Source organism: Gymnodraco acuticeps, unplaced genomic scaffold, assembly GCF_902827175.1.
Source record: "Gymnodraco acuticeps unplaced genomic scaffold, fGymAcu1.1, whole genome shotgun sequence".
Classification (NCBI taxonomy): domain Eukaryota; kingdom Metazoa; phylum Chordata; class Actinopteri; order Perciformes; family Bathydraconidae; genus Gymnodraco; species Gymnodraco acuticeps.
In genome coordinates, this window is record NW_022991258.1 from 22,384 (window position 1) to 43,304 (window position 20,921).

Here is a 20,921-nt window from a genome sequence, read left to right on the forward strand (position 1 = left end):
CACACACACACACACAACACACAACACACACACACGACACACACACACACACACACACACACACACACACACACACACAAGACACAAACACACACCACACACACAACACACACAGCCCACACACACACACCACAGCCACACACACACACACACCTACACACACACACACACACCACACACCACACACCACACACACACACACACCCACACACACACACACACACACTCTTTTCAAGGTTCTTTCTGGGGGCCAATATAATCTCAAGCACCAATATATCTGTGTACAATGTTTGATTGTTTGGGAAGGAATAGTTTGTGTGAAATCTTCCTTGGGAAACTAAAGGAGTGAAGTTAGGTGGAAGATAATGATTGACTCTGCCTTTGTCTACTCACGCTCTGTTCAGAAGTAAAGTATCAATATATCTGTGTACAATGTTTGGTTGTCTGGGAAAGAATAGAGTTTGTGTGAAATCTTCCTTGGGAAATTAAAGGAGTGAACTCAGGTGCAAGAAGGAAGTGAAGTGACTCTCCGCCCCAAATATGTCCATATATACTGTTGTGTACCCATGCAAAATGCTCCCTGTTTCTGACTGGCTGGTCCCGATATCTGTATCGCACGGCGGTAGAGCGTGGAGCCCGGAGTGCTCTGTTACAGGGCACTCTGTATTTCGTATTGTGTTTTTTACCATTAAAATCAGATTATTGTTTTAACTTTTATGCCGGTGTTTTGAACTCCTTCTTTTAATTAATCTGACCAGGCTCATCTAAACGGACGGCGCGGAGCAGAGGTGGGCTGTTTAAGCCACCACTACTGTGTTTGCTTCTACAGCACCCAGGCAACAACTCGGACCAGTTTATCCAAGCTGCTGAATTTCCTCACATCAATCAGTTGCCCTATAACTGAGCCAGCTGGTATTCTTCGGGTTTGAGTCTCTTTCTCACCCTCAGAGGGTTTTATAAGGGTTACAGGTTCTTTGCCATCAGGATGCTTCATCTTTGCCTGAGCTCTGGTGAGTGCTGCTGTGAATGTTTTCCTTTTGATTTTATTGATGCCCTCTTTTGCATTTGCCGCAACCTCCTTGGCTGACTTCTTTGGCCACTCCTCCACTGGCATTTTCAGAAAGGAAGGTCCTTTCTGCCACTCAGATTCCTCCTTGAGATCAGCAGGGGTCGCTCCTCTTTCCACCATTTCATGTACCTGTGCCTTGTAGGCAGCTTGCCAATCTGGCTCCCTCTTGAGTTGTTTTTCTGTCCTCAGAAAAGTTGCTTCCACTGCAGTCCTGTTGTTGGGAAGAGAGATTGGGTCCTCGATCCAAGGGTACTTTGTATCCCAGTGTGGAGCACTACTGTGGGCATCAGCTGTAACATAGGTAAGGCCTTGTTTTATGATTTCCAGCTCTTTTTCCTCAATTAATGTCATTTCCTTTCCTCCAGGCTGACAATGACCACATCGACATCCTCCACATTTTGGTTCACAGGCTGCTCCAATACTGTCCCACTTCCACCAATCCAGAAATTCTCTGTCAATAGCTGTGCTTTTTGTTTCAGTCTGAATCTCTTCAGCTCCGATGATTTCCTCGTATTTCACTGCGGCCATACGCATGGAGCAAGCAAAGTGTGTTTCAGACTTATGTGTTGTCATCTCCACTTCCTCAAAGAGATCAGGGTGAGCTCCAGCCACAGTTTTACCCAGTGGGCTGTCCCACAAAACGAGGTCTCCGACAATCTTCACCCTCTGTGGGACCAGTCTACCTTCTCGGTGGCTGATAAGTAGCTCAATGTTTTCTGGTCTTTTTAAATTCTCAAGTTTGACTTCTGGAAAGAACTTCTTCAGCTGTTCAGGTTCGATGACTCTTTGCACGTTGGCTATTTCATTGAGGCCATAACAAACAAGTTGGTGCGCTTTTTCTGTACCTCTGGGTGTCTTGACTCTGAGGAAATATCTCCTGCTGTTCACCCTCATTGTCATTCCTCCAACTCCATGGACAACCAATGTGATTTTTTCACTTTCCAGGTTTAGCCGGTTGGCGGCTCTGTGGGTTATGTAGTTGGTGTCTGATGCTAAATCTATCAGGGTTCCAACTTTCTGACCTGAATTTGCAGTAACTTCCAGCAGCATCATGATAACTGGTATCTCGTCATGTCTATTTCCTTCCATCAGCACAGACCGGTCCTTTTCATTGCAGTTTGTTATTGCAGTCATATTGGAAAAGGCGTTCTTGCATTTTTCTGCCATTTCGGGAGAGAGTTCAGCAATAAATTTCACTTGCTCTTCTGTGAGTTTGGGTCTTTTCTTCCAGTCTTTCCCACCTTTGTCCAGTTCACGTTCTCTGTACTCTCCTTTAGGACAGAGGAAAAAGTGGTGGTCCGAAGAGCTCCCCTTAAGAATTCTTGCATTCTCTTTTCCTGCAAAGGTAGGTGCTTACACATTCATGTCCTTCTTCATGACATCTCAAACACCTCTTACAAGCTCCCAACCTCTTCACAGCATCTAACTCTTCGACCAGATTTAGGCTCTTGAACTGCTTGCAAAAGAATAGTTTATCTTCATGCCTTTCTTCTCCACAGACAATACAACGTCCGTCTCTCCTGGTGGAACGTGTTGAGGAATATTTTCTTTCAAACTTCCTTTCCGGTTTCTCTGACTTTTCAGTTACTCCAAGCTGCTCCAGTTTTTCCAATATCTCTTCTTGTGTCTTCAGAAACTCGAGGAGACTGTCAAAATGGTTCTCAGGGGTGACTCTATTGCTGGGATTTACCATGAAGACGAGCCAATCCTTCTTAACAGGATCCGGCAGCTTGCTCTCTATGGACCTAGTGACCAGTGGGTTGTTGATGGCATCTGTCATTCCAAGCTCTGTCAGGTCTGCCAGTGTTTTCTCCACAGTTTGGATTAAGTCGATGACTCTTCTTGGTTGATCTGCTCTTAAAAACAGGAATTTTCTCAAGATCTTCAATTATTTCTATTGCAATTGTAGACTTATTCCCATATCTATTCTCAAGCACTCTAAATATGTTCTCTGCTGTATTGTATGTTGAAAGTCTGAGGTTTCTTGAGATTTTATCATCCATGCTGTCCAAAAGCTGAATCTTTTTTACTTCACTCGAGCCTGTTGGTTCTCCCTGTCTTTGCAGGCTCTCCCAGTCTCTCCTCCATCTGTGGAAATCTCTTTTACAGCCATGAAATTTGGGCAGACTAATTGGTTTAATTCTCACCAAGGGCGTGGTGTTTGTTGCATGTGGGGTTGATGAAGCAGCCGTTAAAGTCAGCAGATATGCACTATTTTCTTCTTCTGAATTTCTTTGTGCAAACACAAACTCTGCTCTCCTTGCTTCAAGCTTGTTATTCATAGACTTTAAGTCCTTGACTCTGCCTTCTAGATTAGCCTTTTTCAGTCTCTGGAATCCACAGTTCCCAAGATGCTAGGTTTTTACTAGCTTCCTTGATCAGCTTCTCCATGAAACCCAACTGCATCTCATAACCATCCCGATTGAGTGCAGATACAGATGTTTCAGCAGCATTATCACAAGCCGTTCCTGGATTGAGGTTTCCAGCTCCTTTTGTCCATAACGAGACCACAGGTTTCTTTGAACAATTATTCTCACTTCATTCATTCTGATTTCACTTTCATTGATAGTTTTCTCTATGTCAGCCTCCTGTTGCTCGCTAAGCACTTCTTCCACCTATTCAGCAGTGCTGGCTTCTATGTCTGCGAGTAGGCCACTCCGAAAGTCATAATTTGCTTCACTGACATTTCTTCCCATCAAAGTGAGCTTTTTGAATTCCTCCCGAAGCTCAGTTTCAGTCATGCTTCCTGCTCCTCTGCTAAGAAAGTTAGCTACTTTTGTGAATGCTCCTTTAGCCATTGTCCTCTCCTGCTTGAGCTGCTTGACACTTTTCCCATAGGCTTCCTCCGCCATTTTGTTGAGGTGTGTGGTTACTGCAGACAGTTTGGTTTATTCCGACTTTTCCAGTCTCTTGGTCCTTTAGTCCTTATTGCTTGGCAATGGTTTTCAACTGTCAATTTGTGATTTAGTTGGTTTTATTGACTCCTGCCTAAACTTGAAAATGGCTTGATTCACTCCAGAAGGACAACTCGAATTTGAATCTTTTTTCTCTTTATTTGAGTGTGGTAGATTCCTTATTTCTTCATTTAGCCTCTTGTTGGCCTCTTGATCATTCAGGTTGAAAACCTTTAACACAAAACATTACTTTCGTTCACTTTAGGTACATAAACATTTTCAACTAAAAACATGCCATCTTTTAACAAGCACTTTCATTTCTTAATTTACAATTAAATTTAACATTTAATCAAAAATAAATGCATTTCAACAAAGTCAATTATATTTCAGCATCTTATATTTTAGCTTCTTTCCTCAGGACTAGAAATAATAATACATTAAATCAAACATGGTTCAAACAGATTAAACATTTGCAAATATTCACCAGCAGCGTCTTGGTCGAATCTTTGAGTCTCTTCTCTCACAGGGAACTGTTTGTCCTCTGCCTGAGAGTGTGTTCCCAGGTGTGTTGCATTTAGCTCCTTAATTAGGAAGCTCACACTCTTCCTTTTGAGCCACATTCTCAGTGGAATCACACCATAGGCTCCCTGTCTCCACCTGCTGGAGCCAGATGTGAATTGCATTTCTCAAGCTCTGACAAAACACTGCATATTTACAACTGTTACACATGCTGATGTAACGCAAATGTTTCCAACTTGGGATCAATAAAGTATATCTTATCTTAAGGTGATCGATGGCTACTGCCATATTTGCAAAATTAGCCTCTGAACCTTGACAAGTGCATGTTTCAGGCTTATCAATGAACAACAGCAGGGGTCACAGTCAGCACTTATACATTTATGTGACGCTTTTCCACTCATTCTTCTAGTTCTCCGTTTTCCTGTGTTGAAATCAAGAGCCTCATCCCAATACCCCTCCTCGACTCCTCCTTTCCCTCACTCACTTCCCTTCCTTGCGTCTTAGCTCCGCCTCCGTAAGATGCGAGCGAGAGACACGAGGAGGTGATGCAAGGACAGAGGAGTCCTCAGGTATTTATTGGGATTGCCTCGTTCACTCAAACGTCACTTTTAAACGATGTCTGTTAATGATGACACGTGCACAGCTGTATCCCCTCTCATCGGGCTTAACTGAATAACCCTTTAGAACCGGCCCATTTGTTGTTAAATATTTAAATGAATGAATCTTTCTCTTGTTAGTCAAGGAATTCAATGTATGATGGTTGGTCCTGCTTTTGTGTTCCATTTTGGTGAAAAATGTAGCCTACATTTAAATAAAAATATAATTATAGTAATGTGAAAGCCTTTTAGAAATGAATTGCACATAATAATTCCCACGGAGCTGTGAGCACTTATACATTTGTGACGCTTTTCCACTCATCTTCCAGTTGTCGGTTTTCCTCTGTTGAAATCGACCAGCTGTGAAGGTGGGGGCGGGGCTTTTATACGCAAGTAGTGAAACCACTTCCGCGTAGTCTGCTCGCGTGTATCCTCCATGGATGTATAATAAGAACTGGATACAGCGTGGGAGGCGGGGCCTCATTCATTCCTATGAGAGTTGCTCATTAGCGCATGATGACAAAATGGCCCAACTTTTGAGAGAGCGAAACGTCACAGATTACCCGGCATGCCTGAGAAGTACCCGTATGTGCACTCATAGAGCATGCGCAACTTTAACCACGCCGCCCAAAAGGCTCGTTCACATTAAGCACGTGAATTTGCGTACACGTAACAGCACCGCGCGTTCGTGACAGCATGGTACTGGATTTATATTAACGAGGCGGCAGTTAGCAGCTAGCGGCTAGCTAGTAAATTATGCTAAATTACACATCAATCGTTATGTACTTTTATATTACGCTGACATCAGGATCTAGTGATATACAAGTAACAGAGCTTCATTTAGCATGATACTTGTGTGGGTTGTACATGAAACCACTTGGTAATATATACAAATGTATATGTTGAAGCCTGTTATGATCAATCTAAAAAGTTATCTAAAAAGTAAAGCTGATGATGGATTACTGTGGTGGAGTTAAAATAACAAGAGCCTATTTATTTTTGAAATGTGATGGAGTAAAAGGATAGTAACTGTGATTATTCATGTTAAGTAGCCCACAAGTAACTAAAACAATTGCAAGTGCAATAAGAAGCTACAGGAACGTTAATCTACGTCGGTAATATTAACTTTATTTAATACAACATTTACGGTACAAGATTTACATCATACAGCCCATGTAGTATAATATTTGACAAATGATGAATTACAGCAAACATGTGCAATATATCCATTATTACAGCTCCGTGGGATGGCAGTAAGGCGATATGGTCCGTTGTTATTGTGCATCCATGGGTAAAGAGAAACTCATGTAGTACTGAACACGTAACTTGAACGTGCCGGGCGGCGCGGTCCCGTGGGTTAGATGCACGTTCATAATGCCGAGGGAAATAACTCTCAGAATAACGTTATTAGCACATGTTTACAACTTGAGGAACAAATGTTTTTAATAAGGGCTATACAAACGTTCATACTGGGTAGTTTATTTAGTTTAAAAAAAAATATCCAACGAGTTACAGACCACTCTTTCCCAATGTAAGTCAATGGGAAAAAGTGTTTCCGGGCAGCAACCTAAAGGAAGTGTAGTACCGCCGTTTGACCAGCACGAATATTCTCATCAGACTCCGGCGCACTTCCTGGGGGCTTGGTATCCTCCCTTTCGTCTCCTCCCGCACCCCTCCTCCCTCACCCCTCCTCGACTCCTCTGTGTGCATTTCAGCTATTGGGACGTCCTTCAAAATGGCGTGTCTTGATCGATTTCCGGGTCAAGTCCCGGAGGAGGGGAAGAGAGGAGTCGAGGAGGGGTATTGGGATGAGGCTTCGGAAGACATGTGCTACCAAGCAAGCGTACTCGACATTGAGAAACACCCGGTAAACTCACTTCCTGTTAAAATGTAATGGGTAAAATTGTTCTGTACATCTGGCAATCACACTCTAAGCCCAGGAAAAGAAAAGCTAAACACCTAAGGAGTATTTTAGTTAAACATAAGCAAAGATTGTTAAAAAAAACTTTTTGGTATGGTCTCTACTGTATGTACTCTTTCTATAAATAGTTTCCAGCGGAATTATTAGTGTTTATATCAACAATTAACAGAAACGATTTGAGAGTTTCTTAGTATTTTTTATTTCTTGTATTTGTTTAGTTTCAGTGACATAACATTTGTATTTCCTTATTACTTTCAAACATTGTAAATTCTCTCAGTGACAACACATGAAAAAGTACCCCAGATACCGTCTTTTATCAAATAGCAACTCTCCATATCACCAGAATAACTATCATTACCAGAAGAGCCCCCAGCACTACAGCCACAAAACGCTTCTGCTTGCGTTGTACAAGGACTACAGAGATTATTATTAACAGCAATATGCATGCTAACATCATCCAAGCACTCCATGTATACAAGTATCTCAAATAAACTTCAACATATCTTTTTAATTGCTTTTGATTCAATATACAATTCAAATCCCTTCTTGGCGCTTTGGTGCTCTGTAGCTTGTAGACCACACTGCACCATGGGTCGTTTGTCAGGACATCAGTGACTTTGAAGACCTCATAAGGAGGAATGAGCACCTGTCCCTTTTGTTTTGTAGCAGAGTAATGTGTTATATCAGCACCAAAGCATGAGTATATCTCAAAACAAGAAACATTGCCATTAAAGTCAAAAGACTGCTTGCTTGAAGCTGCCCAGGTAAAAGCACCAAAACGCATGTTAGTGTTGATGACATTGTGGTCAAACAGTTCCCATGTCCTGTGATATGTGGTTCTGCACAATGTCTGGTTTTCACGCAGAACTTGAATTGCATCAGTGAGGAAGAAGTAGAAATAGTGGAACCTAAATGTATATGTGCTGTACTTGTGTTTCCCTGTTTTCACTGCTTGGTTGAAGACGTGTTGTATATATTTCAGCTTTGTGTACATGTAAAGTACGATAGCATGGTCTTCTTTCAGCTGTGTGTGGGCAGGTTTCTTTGCACTGCTTTCAACTAAAGCCCAGGCAATGCTGAAGTTTCTGTTGTAGTGCCACTCAAACACGCCAAACAGGTCGATCACTGAGGCTGTTTGAGACCGGCAACCCTCATACATGTCATCAATGGAATCCGTAGCCATATCCAGAGGCAAAACAACACTTTTCTGCAGGGACAGATAAGAAAAGCCACAGTGAGCAACACTTACAGAAGGCTTTAGAATATATAGTGTACATCTTCTGACACAAGAGACAGGTAAAATGTTAATGTATTGCTGCATGTAAAATAAAGAACTGTCCTCCCACCTCAGCAGGATTCCTAGGCCACCAGATGAGTAGAAATGGGTCATAGATTAATAGAAGTGCCACCGCCAAAAGCAAACAAAGGGTTGCCAAGTTTTTGTGTGACCTCAGCTTGCACACTGGTCCACAGCTGCCAAACGTCATATCTAAATGAAAAACACAACCTCTTACTTCCTGAAAAATTGCTCTTAATACCAAAGAAAAAAAGTGTTTTCTAATTCTTCAACATTGTTTGCATTCACATTGATCCAGTTTGTTTGCTTAAATCTGCAAGTTAAAGTACAAACTTAGCTGACATGAAAAGAGATACACAATAAACCATAACCAGGACCAATATGATGAGTCCTAGACCATCATAATACCATTATATTCTCCACCAACAATATAACACCAGATTGTTTTTTACTTGCTTTTCTCCTGCCGAGGGCTTTCTACAGCAGCCTGATATTCTTTAGAAAAGGTTGGAGCCATTGCTGTTTGTCGCCAATCCTGTTAGTTCCACCTAACAGGATTGACATGTATCACTAAACAGCGAAATGTAGTTTCACACTTTTGATGCTATTTTAAAAAGCATTTAGTAGAAAGAAACTGATTTACCCCTTTGCTAGTTTGCATTATATTCTTAAGTTATGTGTAAATGTGTATTTGTTAAATGAAAAAATAAAAACCTTGCCCCACACTGGCTCCGTCAGTTCACTGCTATTATTGCAAGAGGGAGGTTCCATATGTACCAACACTCGTAAAACCTGTTCGGTAGCTTGTTCAAACAAACAAAGGTCTTGTATTTCGTTGACAAAAATAAAGTACACTTTTTATTCTGAAAAAGACTGATGACAGCCCCATTTTTCATAAAAGACTAATCTGCACAGGAGTGTTGCTCAGGATGTGGTGAATTATTTCAAAACATCTCACATTATTTAAAACTTGGATTAAAAAGAGAAAGATTGCAGTGAAAAGTAAATTGCAAATAACTTTAATATGCAGTCACACATCTCAATTACTATGTAGATGTAATATTTTTAAAGCAGAGATGTATATCATTTGATGAATTAAAATGGGAGTAGATTGACCCTTTATAATACAGTATGATACATCTGGATGAATGATATACGCTACAGTACAGTGCTCCGTTCCACTGTAGGACTTTGCTCAGTCACTCAGATCTGAGTTCTTCTGGTTTACATGAGATGTTCCCTCTGTTTCAGATGCACTATGCCTTCCTCGGATAACCAAGAATGTCAGAGACAAACTGTATCTGCTTCTGCCATTTGTTCCCTTGTTCTTTTGGTGGGACTGCTCATGTTTGTCACCATATATCTGACTCTCAGCTGGCAGGATATTGTTAAGGAGGTATTTAAAACGTATTATTTACTTACTACATATTTGACATTGACAGGACTTGAATAATAAATACAAATTGTGATACTCTGATAACAAATAGTGTTGTGACAAATACACATGTTTTTAATGTTTTTAATGTTGCACTAGTACAGGTAGCCAACATACATGGTCTGTAATTGTTTTGTTAAGGATTGGCAAAAGAGGTTCAAGGTTCCACTTAGTGTATATCTCTATCTACTGGATGACTATTGAACTACATGTTTTTCCTCATTTTAGCATATCATGCAGGATGTGACCTATGATCTGAATGAAGACATGTATGACGACTGCCAGACTAAAGCTACGGTTGTGACGGATAAAGCTATAATGCAGAAATGGAACACCAGCAGAAACTTCATTACAACCTGGAGCAACGCAGAGCAAAGAGCTAGAGAGCCAGCACATAAGTATATGGAGAAACATCTTTCAACAGCCATTTACATTTACACAAAAGTTATGATGCAACCTTTCAAGTCAAACCTTGATACTAAAGTAATTACTGGAAAACTAAACAAGACATTTGAGCCACACTCCCTTTATTCTTCCTTAAGCAAAGCCATTCAGATTCTGAAGCACAGCCAGGTGACATGTCTCTGGACGAATTACCAAACAGAGACACTTTTGAATCTGAACATCTCTAACAAACTGATTCGGTTCAGCACCTTCATATTAGGCACTGACGGGTGGAATTTTACCAGGAACGCTTCATGTTTTGAAGTATACACGTGTTTCGGTGCTGACATAACACATTACTCAGCATTACAGCTAAACAGCCAGGTACTCATTCCTCCCTATGAGGTTTTCAGAGTCACAAACACATACATGGACACACAGAGGTGTAAAGTCTTATACAGACTGAAGAGCAACCTAAACTGTGTTTATGATATAGAGAGCAATACGTTGCATCCTATATCTGCGTTACCTGCACATGGGTTTTGGCTAATCTTTGTCATTGCCTGTGTAATTATTGTATCTCTTTTGCTACCCTTTGTCATTGTGAAGGTGTTAGAAAATCATAAGAAAAAAGCAGTATACAGTGCTCCATCTCTACATAACGACTCTTACTACACGGCTGGAGTTGTCATCTGACAGGCAAGGTTTCATTTCAGCTAATTCTAATACCTTTACAGTTGGCAACAATGACATTCATACACCAAAATGTCCGTGTTTAAAACTTAATGTAAAAGTAAATATTGTTAGCTTATTCTTGGAATGCATACATCTTTTTAACTTTTTTTTTCATGACATAATATTCACAAATTTGACTTGCCAAATTGTAATAAAGTGCTCTGTTACTCAAACAATGACTTCCAAGTTTCAAGCCTTTGCAACTCACTACGAAATGTTGTGAGTAAGCCTGGGAAATACAATCAGGTCATAACAAATAATTGGACAAATCAAAACACATTTGTAGTTTCATTTGTAGCAAAATAGTCAACAGAGCAGTGTAAATTGAATTGTTTTATTTTTGAGTATAGTTTATTGTCTTTAGTTTAGGATTTTTGTGCTAAGAAATAAGAAATCACTTGGACTGCCAACCTTTTGTCAATATTGTCTATCCATAAATCTTATTTGATCAATCTTTTGACATAAGAATCAGAACATAAATCCCCATATGAATACCCAGATTATTTGACGGAACATCTAAGGCAATGAACAATATCAGGACCCTGAAACTAAAATCAGGAATGATACATTTTATTAAACCTGCGCTTTTTTGCTAATAGGTAGGCACATTATACAGAGGGTCATCACAATTTGAATTATACCATACAATAATGCCCTGTGTAGCTCACATAGTACAGAGGGAATCACAGCGTCTCTCTGTGACAGCGGGTTTGTCCATGCTTTAGATACGTGTGTAAAAATGGTCGGACTTGACAGAAAACATGTTCAAATTAAGTAAAAAATCCTCCTATTTCTAATACTGTGTTTTCATTCATTTCTTTATTACAATACGTGTATTTGTTCATTTGTTCATTTGTTCCTCAGTTCACAGTTTAAATAGATTAAGAGCACCAATTACACAACCCGATTCCCGTAAAACACCATGAGTATTGTTGTTTTTTCAGAAAGATTACCCAACGTTGGTCACCTTTACTTTGTATTCATAATTAAGGAATGTTTTTTGACAACCATTCTTTGTTACACTCATGAATAAACACATGTTCTCTGATATTTCACAATCTCTTGTTGTCATAGTAGGGCAAGGCTCCTTTAAGATATCAATAACCCTATTGAGCTAGTGAAGAGGTCAAAGTATGTCAGCTGCATCCGAGCCCTGCCCATGATGTGAAATAGGGTGTTGACTTGTTGTTTCAGTTTATGTACAGTGAGATAAATGAATGACAGGCAACATCTTGTTAAGTAGGGTTACTGAATGTATGACAGGATTCTTACCTGCAATCAACTCAATGGGCCATTGTGCATGTACATGTCTAAAATGTCTCTAGTTTATCTGATTTTAAATACATACCATCCCAATCAGATAAACCCAGAACTGAAGATAAAAACATTAGAAACTGGATGCATCATCAACAAAATATCACATCAATAAAATGATCATGCCAGTTGCAACGATCCACAATGCAACACAGACGTAGGTTTTGTATGTGTGTGTGAGATTATTCCTTTGATACATTTGTATCAAGGTAGAGGCAACACAAGACAATATTTTTGTCTTGACTTGCTCTAACTACACTTTCCATACTGGCCAACTTTGGGGTGATTTATCATTAAGGGGAGGGAATTAGGACACACACTCATCATTCTCGCACGCCTCTCAGCACACACCCACACACACATCGACATACTTACAGTTTCAAGATAACTTAGGAAACACATAAATCTACTCACAATATAATCTGTCCAGTGTTCACATGAGATGCTGACATAGTGGGACTGAATACGACGAGTGCTAAAAAGCACACAGGTAAGACCTTAAATTGTATATTCATCTTTTATTATTTACACGGTGTTAATTAATATTGATCCATATTGAATTGTTTTCATTTTTTTAAATGTATAATTGCTGTTTTTGTTTTCTTATTAGATTTCTCTATTCAAACTAGGAGGTTACATATTTTCAGATTATGTGAATTATTGATTTCAAATGTAAAGGGAGGCATATGAAATGATGCTCTCCTTTTATTGGTGAGGATTCTTTTTGAAATGTAGGAGAAACAAGTTATCCTATTTTACTAAATAGCATTCTCCATGCCACCCTAAAACTTAACAAGCATTGTACAACGATTTAGAAATCATACAATACAAAAGTTTGCTTCAATACAAGTAAAGATTGGTATATTCTTAACATTTTATCCTTTTCTTTTTGTACTGATTTCACTTCCTCTTTCTTCCTCAGGTTTTTTCACTTGCCACAGATTGCCTAAATACACCTGATTCACTGCCAGTCACCTCTCTCTGGTTGGCCACATTATTTTAATTGTTGTGGCAACCCATAGATCAAAAACTAAACACAGTGCGAGATACATCACCTTATTGTGTTCAGTTGTGTTTTGGTGTGGGGAAAGAAGTGGGAAAAAAAAAGAAAATAGGAAAATTTGGAGAGGTGAAAAGGTGAAGAGGACGTAACCATCCAGATTTCTTCATCATCAGAGTTCATCATCCTTGTCCTCCAACATGGCCAGCAGACAAACAGTCGTGTTCCTCGTGGCAGTGGTGATCTCCCTGTCAGACTTCATTCATAGCTTCCAACCCCTCTTCTCACCTGATGGTAATTCAACCACTCACCGTGACATCACACTGAGGGCGGTCCTCAGAAAGACAGCTGAGGTCTGCCGAGACATGGCTGCTTCGGAGGGACGGGACTTCCGCCTGACTGTGAGTTGAAAAGCTGCGCTAAAAGAGAACATTTGACAACTGTGGCTCAAAAATCAGTATGAAGTATTATATGATTTTTTTTAATTATTATTATTATTATAGTGTGACATTAAGACAATTTGTCCTCTTATACTTTTGTGGTTAGGGTTAGCCCTTTGGACATTACAATGGAAAATTGTAAATAAGTAGATTCATTCATAACTAAGTGTGACATTGTATCAGTTTAGCATTTGGAGAAACTGACAATAGTATGACAGACATTCCTGGAGGTATTTGGTATTCTATTTATTGTTTTAGGAATGCTTTTCAAATATGTACTACTGCTAAAGGAAGATGAAGGTACACATTTCTACCACTGATGAACTTAAGAGTTATTCAGTGCAAAACTGCATGAGGAAGGCACGTATGAGTATTATTTTTAACCGTAGATTTTAAAACATGCAGTCAGTCTTTTGTTATGTCTTTGTCTCCAGATTGATGACAGCCTGTCAACTGATAAGGTGCAAAGGGCCTGTTCTACGACAGGTACCTCCACCTCTCTCCTCTCAACTGTCCTTTTCCAAACATCCATCGCCAATATGTACTTCAGCAATGCAAAAGTGGACGTGGATTTTGCGCTGAGTGAGAAGCATCATTTTGATGATGAGACCTTTCAAGGCGGACGGGATGTCATCACAGCAGGTACACATCAACAATGCTTTCCTACTCAGAACATTCATGAAACAAAAAAGCATTCAATATTATTTGTTAGGAACATTGTTTTCCAAAGACTCTATACTGTATTTATGGAGCTTTAAATGCAGTGGTCTCATTGCTGTAGATATGGTACCAGCTTGTTAGTTAAAGAAATTATTTTTGAAAGAAAACCATTTTTCACATTAAGTCACACTAATCTTAAATCAATTAACTTTTACTGTTGGTTAACACAAATAGGCAGCCATGCCCTTCACAGTTCCATTACTTCTGAGTACTTTTCTACGAATGGAAAATCAAGTTCAGTGCAGGAGACTAGGAAAGTCCACACTATATAAACAGCGAAAAAACTGCACCAAACTGTTTGGTTGGAGAGGTAATGAAAGGTTTGAACAATGAGGTTTCAACACTTTTGAATCATCAATAGGAATTTACATCCTCGACTGAGTTCCATGAAAAGCGAATGTTGAGTGAAGGGGGATGTGTTTTTTTGACTGCGTAACTATCTTTCTATTATGTTGCCAAGGTGTGGCTGCTGTGAAGGCCAGTGTGAAGCTGGAGAACTTCGTCGCAGGGAGGCGGAATCTTGGACAAGTCTGTCACACCCTACAGGTTACAATGATGATCATTGTTCAGATTGTTGTGGGGGTAGTTGTTGTCTTTTGGTGAAAGATATGATCTTAAACACAAAGCAATAGTGGTGTTTAATATGATTCATGTCATATTGTAGGACTTTTACAGCCACAGTAACTGGGTGGAGCTGGGGAACAAAAGTCCTTACAGCACTCTGATCAGCCCAGACCAACCTCTTGAAAACCTGGCAGGTAAAATACTTTCATATATTTGGTTTTATACTTCACTGAGAAATCACACCTTGTTACATTACATGTCATTACATTACATTACATTACATGTCATTTGTTAGATGCTTTTATCCAAAGCGACTTACATACATTCAGTACTGTGGACAATCCCCACAGGAGCAATTTGGGGTGAAGTGTCTTGCCCGACATGCTGACTGCAGTGGGAATCGAACTTGTTATCCCCTGAGTCGAAGTCTATCATACTGAGCCACAGCCTCCTTGTCAGTTAACATACACCCACCCTGCCATGGCATGCATGTGCATACGAAACCACTTATGGAAATAAGTACAGTGCATTGTTACTCAATGAGATATTGAGTAACAAAGTACTCAGCACACAAGCATACAGTTTAGTTCCCGTACTTGATTTGTGTTTCCTTTTAACTTCTCAAACCAAGAACATTAGTAATCATTTAAGGGGAACTTCTACATTATCAACACACAAATATACCTTTCTCTCCGATTTAAGGTAGTGCAATGTGTCAAATAATTTATGTGTAAAACAAATAAATTAGAAAAAGAACCTGACCAGTTTTGTATTATTTATTTTTGTTACATTTTCTGCAGGCCTAAGTGTTCCCACCTGTAGAAACTGTACTGGAGGAAAATGTGAGAACAACCTTCTTCCTGACCTGCTGCAGCAAGGGCTTCTCACCTCAGGCTACTTCAACATCGTCTCTCCAGCAAAACCTGCAGGTGAATTTAAGAAACAATTTAACTTTTGTAGTCAAGTATTTTAGGAACATAAGTATCATCACAAACATAATTTATCTGATCAAGGCAAATGCAGCCACGGTGGATCATTTGACCGGACAAGCAGAAAAGACCCAGTGGGGGGCATCAGTAAGGACGACCTTGGGTCCAGTCATGGCTCACTTCACCCAAAAGCAGCTGATTTGGCTGAGAATGCCACTATGGAGCTACTAGAGGACGTCAGAGTAGCAGTGGGAGACAAGAACTTCCTGCGGTATGGGCCACCAACACCTTAATCACTTGGAAGTTATATTATAATAACGTTTTCAATGAAATAAAGTCACTGATAAAGTGTTGAAACAGCAGATTTATGTATCTTAGACACCTGGAAAGCTTGCATATTTCAAACAAATATAGCTCAGCTTTTACCAGAACTGCTAGATGTCTTTTGTCCTGCAAAGCATTATATTGACACTTACTGGGCTGTCCCTAAATACTTATATTCTCAAATGGTAATCATTAATGACTAACAGATAAATTACCAGTGATCAACTGTACTTTTTTTCTTTCCCTTCTGTTCCTGCAGATTAATGGGCCTCTCCCAGTCCTCAGTGCTGTGTTTTGTCATTGACACCACAGGCAGTATGAGCGATGACATAGCCGAAGCTAAGAGGGTTTCCTTCGCCATCATTGACAGTAAGAGGGGAACCCAGCAGGAGCCCTCCGCTTACATACTGGTGCCTTTCAATGACCCAGGTGCAAACATGTTTTTATTTTTATGAGAGAAGATTATAAAAAGATATAGAGACAGAATAATCTGCCTCTTAGTGTCTTACTAAAAGCATCAACAAGATTTCCTGTAAAACTGCAAACTGTGTTGAATTTATGATTAAGTGGTAATGTTCATTTCCCATACCTAGGGTTTGGACCTGTGACAATGACAGCCAATGCAGATTTCTTCAAAGACAGCATCAACAAACTGTCTGCAAGTGGAGGAGGAGACATCCCAGAGTTATGCTTGTCTGGACTGCAGGTGAAGTGTGTCTCACTGTTATGCAATAATTCCATATTTCTTCATTTAGAAAACACAATTTTGTAAAGCAACAAAGCGATATCATATCAGTCGCTAAATGATCAAATAAAATCATTTTCCAGTCATTCTTAGTGTTAAATAAACAGATGTAAAATTAACTTCTAATTTAAATCAAAGTATTTTTCCTGTTCCATGTACAATTGGCAGCTTGCCTTGACTGCTGCTCCACCCTCATCTGAGATCTTTGTCTTCACTGATGCTCCAGCTAAGGATTCTCATCTGAAAAGCACCATCACTGCTATTATAGAGAGCACCAAGTCAGTGGTAAGTATTGACTTTTTCCTTTCCATTCATTTTTAATGCCTATTCATTACATACCGATGTACACAAAAGCATTAACATTCGAGGACATGTTTCCAGGTCTAAGATAAGCATTTATTTTATCCTTATAGGTAACTTTTATGTTAACCGATGTCTTGGTGAGTCGACGGCGCCGCAGAAACACTCAGCGGGTGTCTCCTCGTAAAATGACCCAATTAGATGCCCAGCTGTACCGTGACCTTGCCCGTGCCTCTGGAGGTCAGGCCATTGAGGTGACCAAGTCAGACCTCACTCTGGCTACAAGTGTAATAGAGGATTCATTAGCCAATGCTGTGGTAAGACATTGAACAAGAAAAATCCTACCTAACTCAAAGAAGACGGTACTGTACAGTCTGTATTTAATGTCATGTTTTGTTCCCTCTTCTTTCAGGTGACAGTTTTTCAGGTAGTGAGGAATCCTGGAAGGCCTGATAACTTTACGTTTATTGTTGATGGATCACTTAGGAACCTGACTGCCTACATCACAGGAGCCTCATCTCTCACTTTTGATCTCACGAGCCCCACAGGTTTTGTAAAATTCCCTTCAAATAAAGCCTTCTTTTGATTGCCTTTTAGAAAGCATTCTTTTAACATATTTCTTTCCCCCCTAGGTGTATCTCAGAGTTCCAGTCAGTCCAGCGGTCCTTTGGCAACCATAACCACAGCCGGAAACCTACGTCGTTTAAGCCTTAACACTGACAATCAAACAGGATCATGGGAAATCAGTGTTAACTCTAAAAATCCTTACTCTGTTAAGGTCACAAGTCAGTATCACCAAAGACAGTGGGAATTCAATGAAAGGACATTTGAAAATGTGTTTTAATCATCCATTTCACACATCTCTTTTGTCAATCTGATCTGTTTTGTGCGTTTGTTCATCAGGTCAAAGCTCAGTGAACTTCATTTATAACCTTGTGGAAGCTCATGAGGGAGCCCATGGGGATTTCAGCCTAAAGGAGGGACGTCCTCTTTCAGGTCAGACCGCTTTCATAATAATTGTACATTTTGTTTTTTACAGTTTGAAAAATTCCTTCTCCTTTTCCGTAAATTATCCTTGACTGGTGACTGATTATCTGACTTGAAAATATTTGATTACACTCCACAAAAATGTAAAGAGTTTAACCCTCACAACTATTCTGCCTCTTCCAGCACCTTAACATATTCTGTTATAATGTACATACAGTACAGTGCATACCTAAGGAGCTGTCACATAATTACTCACCCATTTTCCCTTTCTCTCTTGTCATGACTTTCAGGTGGTAATGCTAGCCTCATGATATCTGTGACAGGAAGTGACAAAGTAAAGGTCACAGAGGTCACTCTGTTTGACAGCTCCGGGCCAACAGAGGTCAACGGATCATTGCAGGCAGGTCATGCATTACACTTGATGACCATACTCAGTAGCTATATACTTCACTTTTTGACTTACCATTTTTCTACCAAAAAATTACTTTGCCTTTTAAGGTTGTAGTAGAGGTCACAATGCTCTCCAAAAACTGACATCTTGAATACCATAATATCCTTAATTGTGTACAAAAACTTGTTAGATCGTTTTGGTCTATAGAGCAAAGCTGCAGCAGATACAAGTTCCACTAGGCATGCTTTGTATACTATAACAATATTTGATACAAATAAACCATATCACAAGCAAACAGATCCAGAATTTGCAGCTGGAAGTAAACAGTAGCGTCTCATACTCTTACTTTACCGTTCTGTCCTCCACAGTCTGTAGGGAGTGGTAGCTTCCTGGTGACATTCAGTGGAGTCCCAGCAGGCGAGTTTGTGGTTCGCATGAAGGGAGCGGATGGCAGCTCCACCTCCAGGTCCACAGCAACCAGCTTCCAGAGGCAGGCCTCCACTCAGATCAAGACCTCCAGCATCTCTGTTACTGTAAGCTCAATAACCTTCTGTTTTCAGGGGATCACAAGGGGAGATTATGTTATATGTTATTGTTTCTCTCATGTTTTCTGTTCTTCTATCCATGTATGGCTACCAAACATACAGACAAACACCCCTCAACAGATAATGCTATAGTAACAATACAAATAATGTGTGACTGCATTCCCCTCTTCCCTCCTTTCTACTGCCTCCTCACGTTTTCAGGCCCAAGCCAGCAACACCAACATAGAACCAGGCTCTACCATCTCCGTTCCTTTCACAGTCTCCACAACCACCAACGGAGTTGTCAACGACTCTGCAACAGGGATGTTCACAGTGCGAGCCAACAATGACCGCAGCTATACTTCAACCTCACCAAGCTCCATCACCATAGCATCAGGTGATGGAGGCACAGCCAACGGCACCGTGACCTTAACGGCACCGGCCAGTGCTGCATCCGGAACAGACATGACCCTTACCATTGAGGCCGAAAATGCAGCTGCCACTGACATCAACTACGCTGTCCTCAGGTTTTCTGTGGTGGCCAAGGTAGGAGGAAAAAGAAAGCAGGATAATGTGGTGGTTTGGTGGCAAGCAGTACTGACCAGACTATGTTACATTTTCCATCCTGAATATATATATATATGCTCAATAATTGTTAATGGTCAACTACATTAAGTTTGCTGTGTGCAAAAATATTATAAAAGGCATGATGCCTGGTAGCCATTGTACATGTATGTGTTGACTTTACTCCATTGTTCATTCATTTTCTTTGATTCATAGATTTGATGGTGTTAGTTTTGGTTAAAAAATAAAAGTTAATTTGTTAGGATTGCCATAACAATTTCTGATGTTAAAATTATGTTTTGATTTTCTTAATGGTTTATAAAATGCCAGTTTTGTTGCATTATTTTTCCATCTCTCCCACTATTTGTTTCCCAGGTGACAGATATTACCCGTCCAGTGTGCCAGACAGTCAGTTCTTCCTCCAATTGTCCATCTTCTTCATCACTGTGTGCTTCCTCACAGTGGTCATTAATTGCGAATCTCACGGATGGCATCAATGGAACCGGTATTGAGAGCATCACCATCCGCAAAGGGAACGGTACCCTCAATACCAGCACAGTGGCTGGGGCTGGAGGGGCCAACGTTACAGTTGCTACATACAGCGCCTCCTGCTGTTCACAGAATGTAGAGCTGGCTGCCGTGGACAAAGTAGGAAATGTGGGGAAATGTGCAGGACAGGCTAGACAAACGATGGTTGCCACTACACTTACAGCTATCACAGCTGCAGTGAACACAACATCCACTGGAGGGCACACCTTGAGCATATCACACTGTCTCTGGATCAGTGTTGTGGTTTCTCTCCTATGGAAGTGAAAGGGATGAATACAAAAGTACACTGTAATTATAGATCAATGATGTCCAATGGATTATGAAGGGAATCACATGATTTAAGCGTCCCCTCAAAGTATTGCTTGGATTTATTTCCATCAGGTGTGTTTGAATTACTATTGCTTGGGTAAAAAGGAAGTTTTCTTCCATTTAGAAATAAATCATATTGCCTTTGTGTTTAATGAAGTTGTATTTATTTCTTGATTAAAACAAATATAACAAATGTAATTTAGCTGCCCTGTGTCCAAGTCTAAGCATTCATTTTGATGTCATTATACTTTACTTTGGAATTGCTATGTTATGGTACTTCTAAACATATATGAAACAAAAACACTTTTTACTTTACTACATTATAGTTACTAGTTACGTTGCAGATTTAGATTTGATAAACAATCCATAAAATGATTTAAAACACTTAAAATAAACTCTACTTTGGCTAGC

The 20,921-nt window shown here is 40.0% G+C and overlaps 2 protein-coding genes across 5 annotated transcripts; one reads left to right on the plus strand and one right to left on the minus strand.

The window, feature by feature from the left end:
• Positions 1-7,174: 7,174 nt before the first annotated feature.
• On the minus strand, positions 7,175-9,287 carry LOC117562004 (ecto-ADP-ribosyltransferase 4-like). 4 transcript variants are annotated; one of them, XM_034239765.1, is made up of 4 exons: positions 8,940-9,287; positions 8,753-8,844; positions 8,346-8,488; positions 7,175-8,206 (listed from the first exon to the last, which is right to left on the minus strand). In XM_034239765.1, the coding sequence occupies exons 2-4, from the start codon at positions 8,811-8,813 to the stop codon at positions 7,316-7,318; spliced, it is 1,095 nt and encodes a 364-aa protein (XP_034095656.1). In that variant the 5' UTR covers positions 8,814-8,844; positions 8,940-9,287; the 3' UTR covers positions 7,175-7,315. The 4 variants fall into 4 exon arrangements, with proteins under 4 accessions (XP_034095656.1, XP_034095655.1, XP_034095657.1 ...); XM_034239764.1 differs by having other exon boundaries at positions 9,011-9,049; XM_034239766.1 differs by having other exon boundaries at positions 8,749-9,283.
• A 1,540-nt stretch (positions 9,288-10,827) lies between these two features.
• On the plus strand, positions 10,828-20,712 carry vwa10.2 (von Willebrand factor A domain containing 10, tandem duplicate 2). The gene is made up of 18 exons (XM_034239763.1): positions 10,828-12,654; positions 13,087-13,565; positions 14,039-14,246; positions 14,785-14,870; positions 14,989-15,082; positions 15,689-15,817; positions 15,902-16,088; positions 16,401-16,570; positions 16,735-16,847; positions 17,055-17,171; positions 17,300-17,503; positions 17,599-17,734; positions 17,819-17,971; positions 18,090-18,182; positions 18,464-18,573; positions 18,933-19,097; positions 19,311-19,634; positions 20,028-20,712. The coding sequence occupies exons 2-18, from the start codon at positions 13,365-13,367 to the stop codon at positions 20,463-20,465; spliced, it is 2,928 nt and encodes a 975-aa protein (XP_034095654.1). The 5' UTR covers positions 10,828-12,654; positions 13,087-13,364; the 3' UTR covers positions 20,466-20,712.
• The last annotated feature ends 209 nt before the right edge of the window (positions 20,713-20,921 follow it).

What these genes read in the sequence shown, in the direction of transcription:
- LOC117562004 (XM_034239765.1), bottom strand. Translation starts at nt 8,813, where the DNA reads ATGGCTCCAACCTTTTCTAAAGAATATCAGGCTGCTGTAGAAAGCCCT. An exon ending in AAGCCCTCGGCAGGAGAAAA is followed by an intron (nt 8,489 to 8,752) that starts GCAAGTAAAAAA and finishes TTTTTCATTTAG; the next exon opens with ATATGACGTTTGGCAGCTGT. An exon ending in GGCCTAGGAATCCTGCTGAG is followed by an intron (nt 8,207 to 8,345) that starts GTGGGAGGACAG and finishes CTGTCCCTGCAG; the next exon opens with AAAAGTGTTGTTTTGCCTCT.
- vwa10.2 (XM_034239763.1), top strand. Translation starts at nt 13,365, where the DNA reads ATGGCCAGCAGACAAACAGTCGTGTTCCTCGTGGCAGTGGTGATCTCC. An exon ending in GACGGGACTTCCGCCTGACT is followed by an intron (nt 13,566 to 14,038) that starts GTGAGTTGAAAA and finishes CTTTGTCTCCAG; the next exon opens with ATTGATGACAGCCTGTCAAC. An exon ending in GGAGACAAGAACTTCCTGCG is followed by an intron (nt 16,089 to 16,400) that starts GTATGGGCCACC and finishes CTGTTCCTGCAG; the next exon opens with ATTAATGGGCCTCTCCCAGT.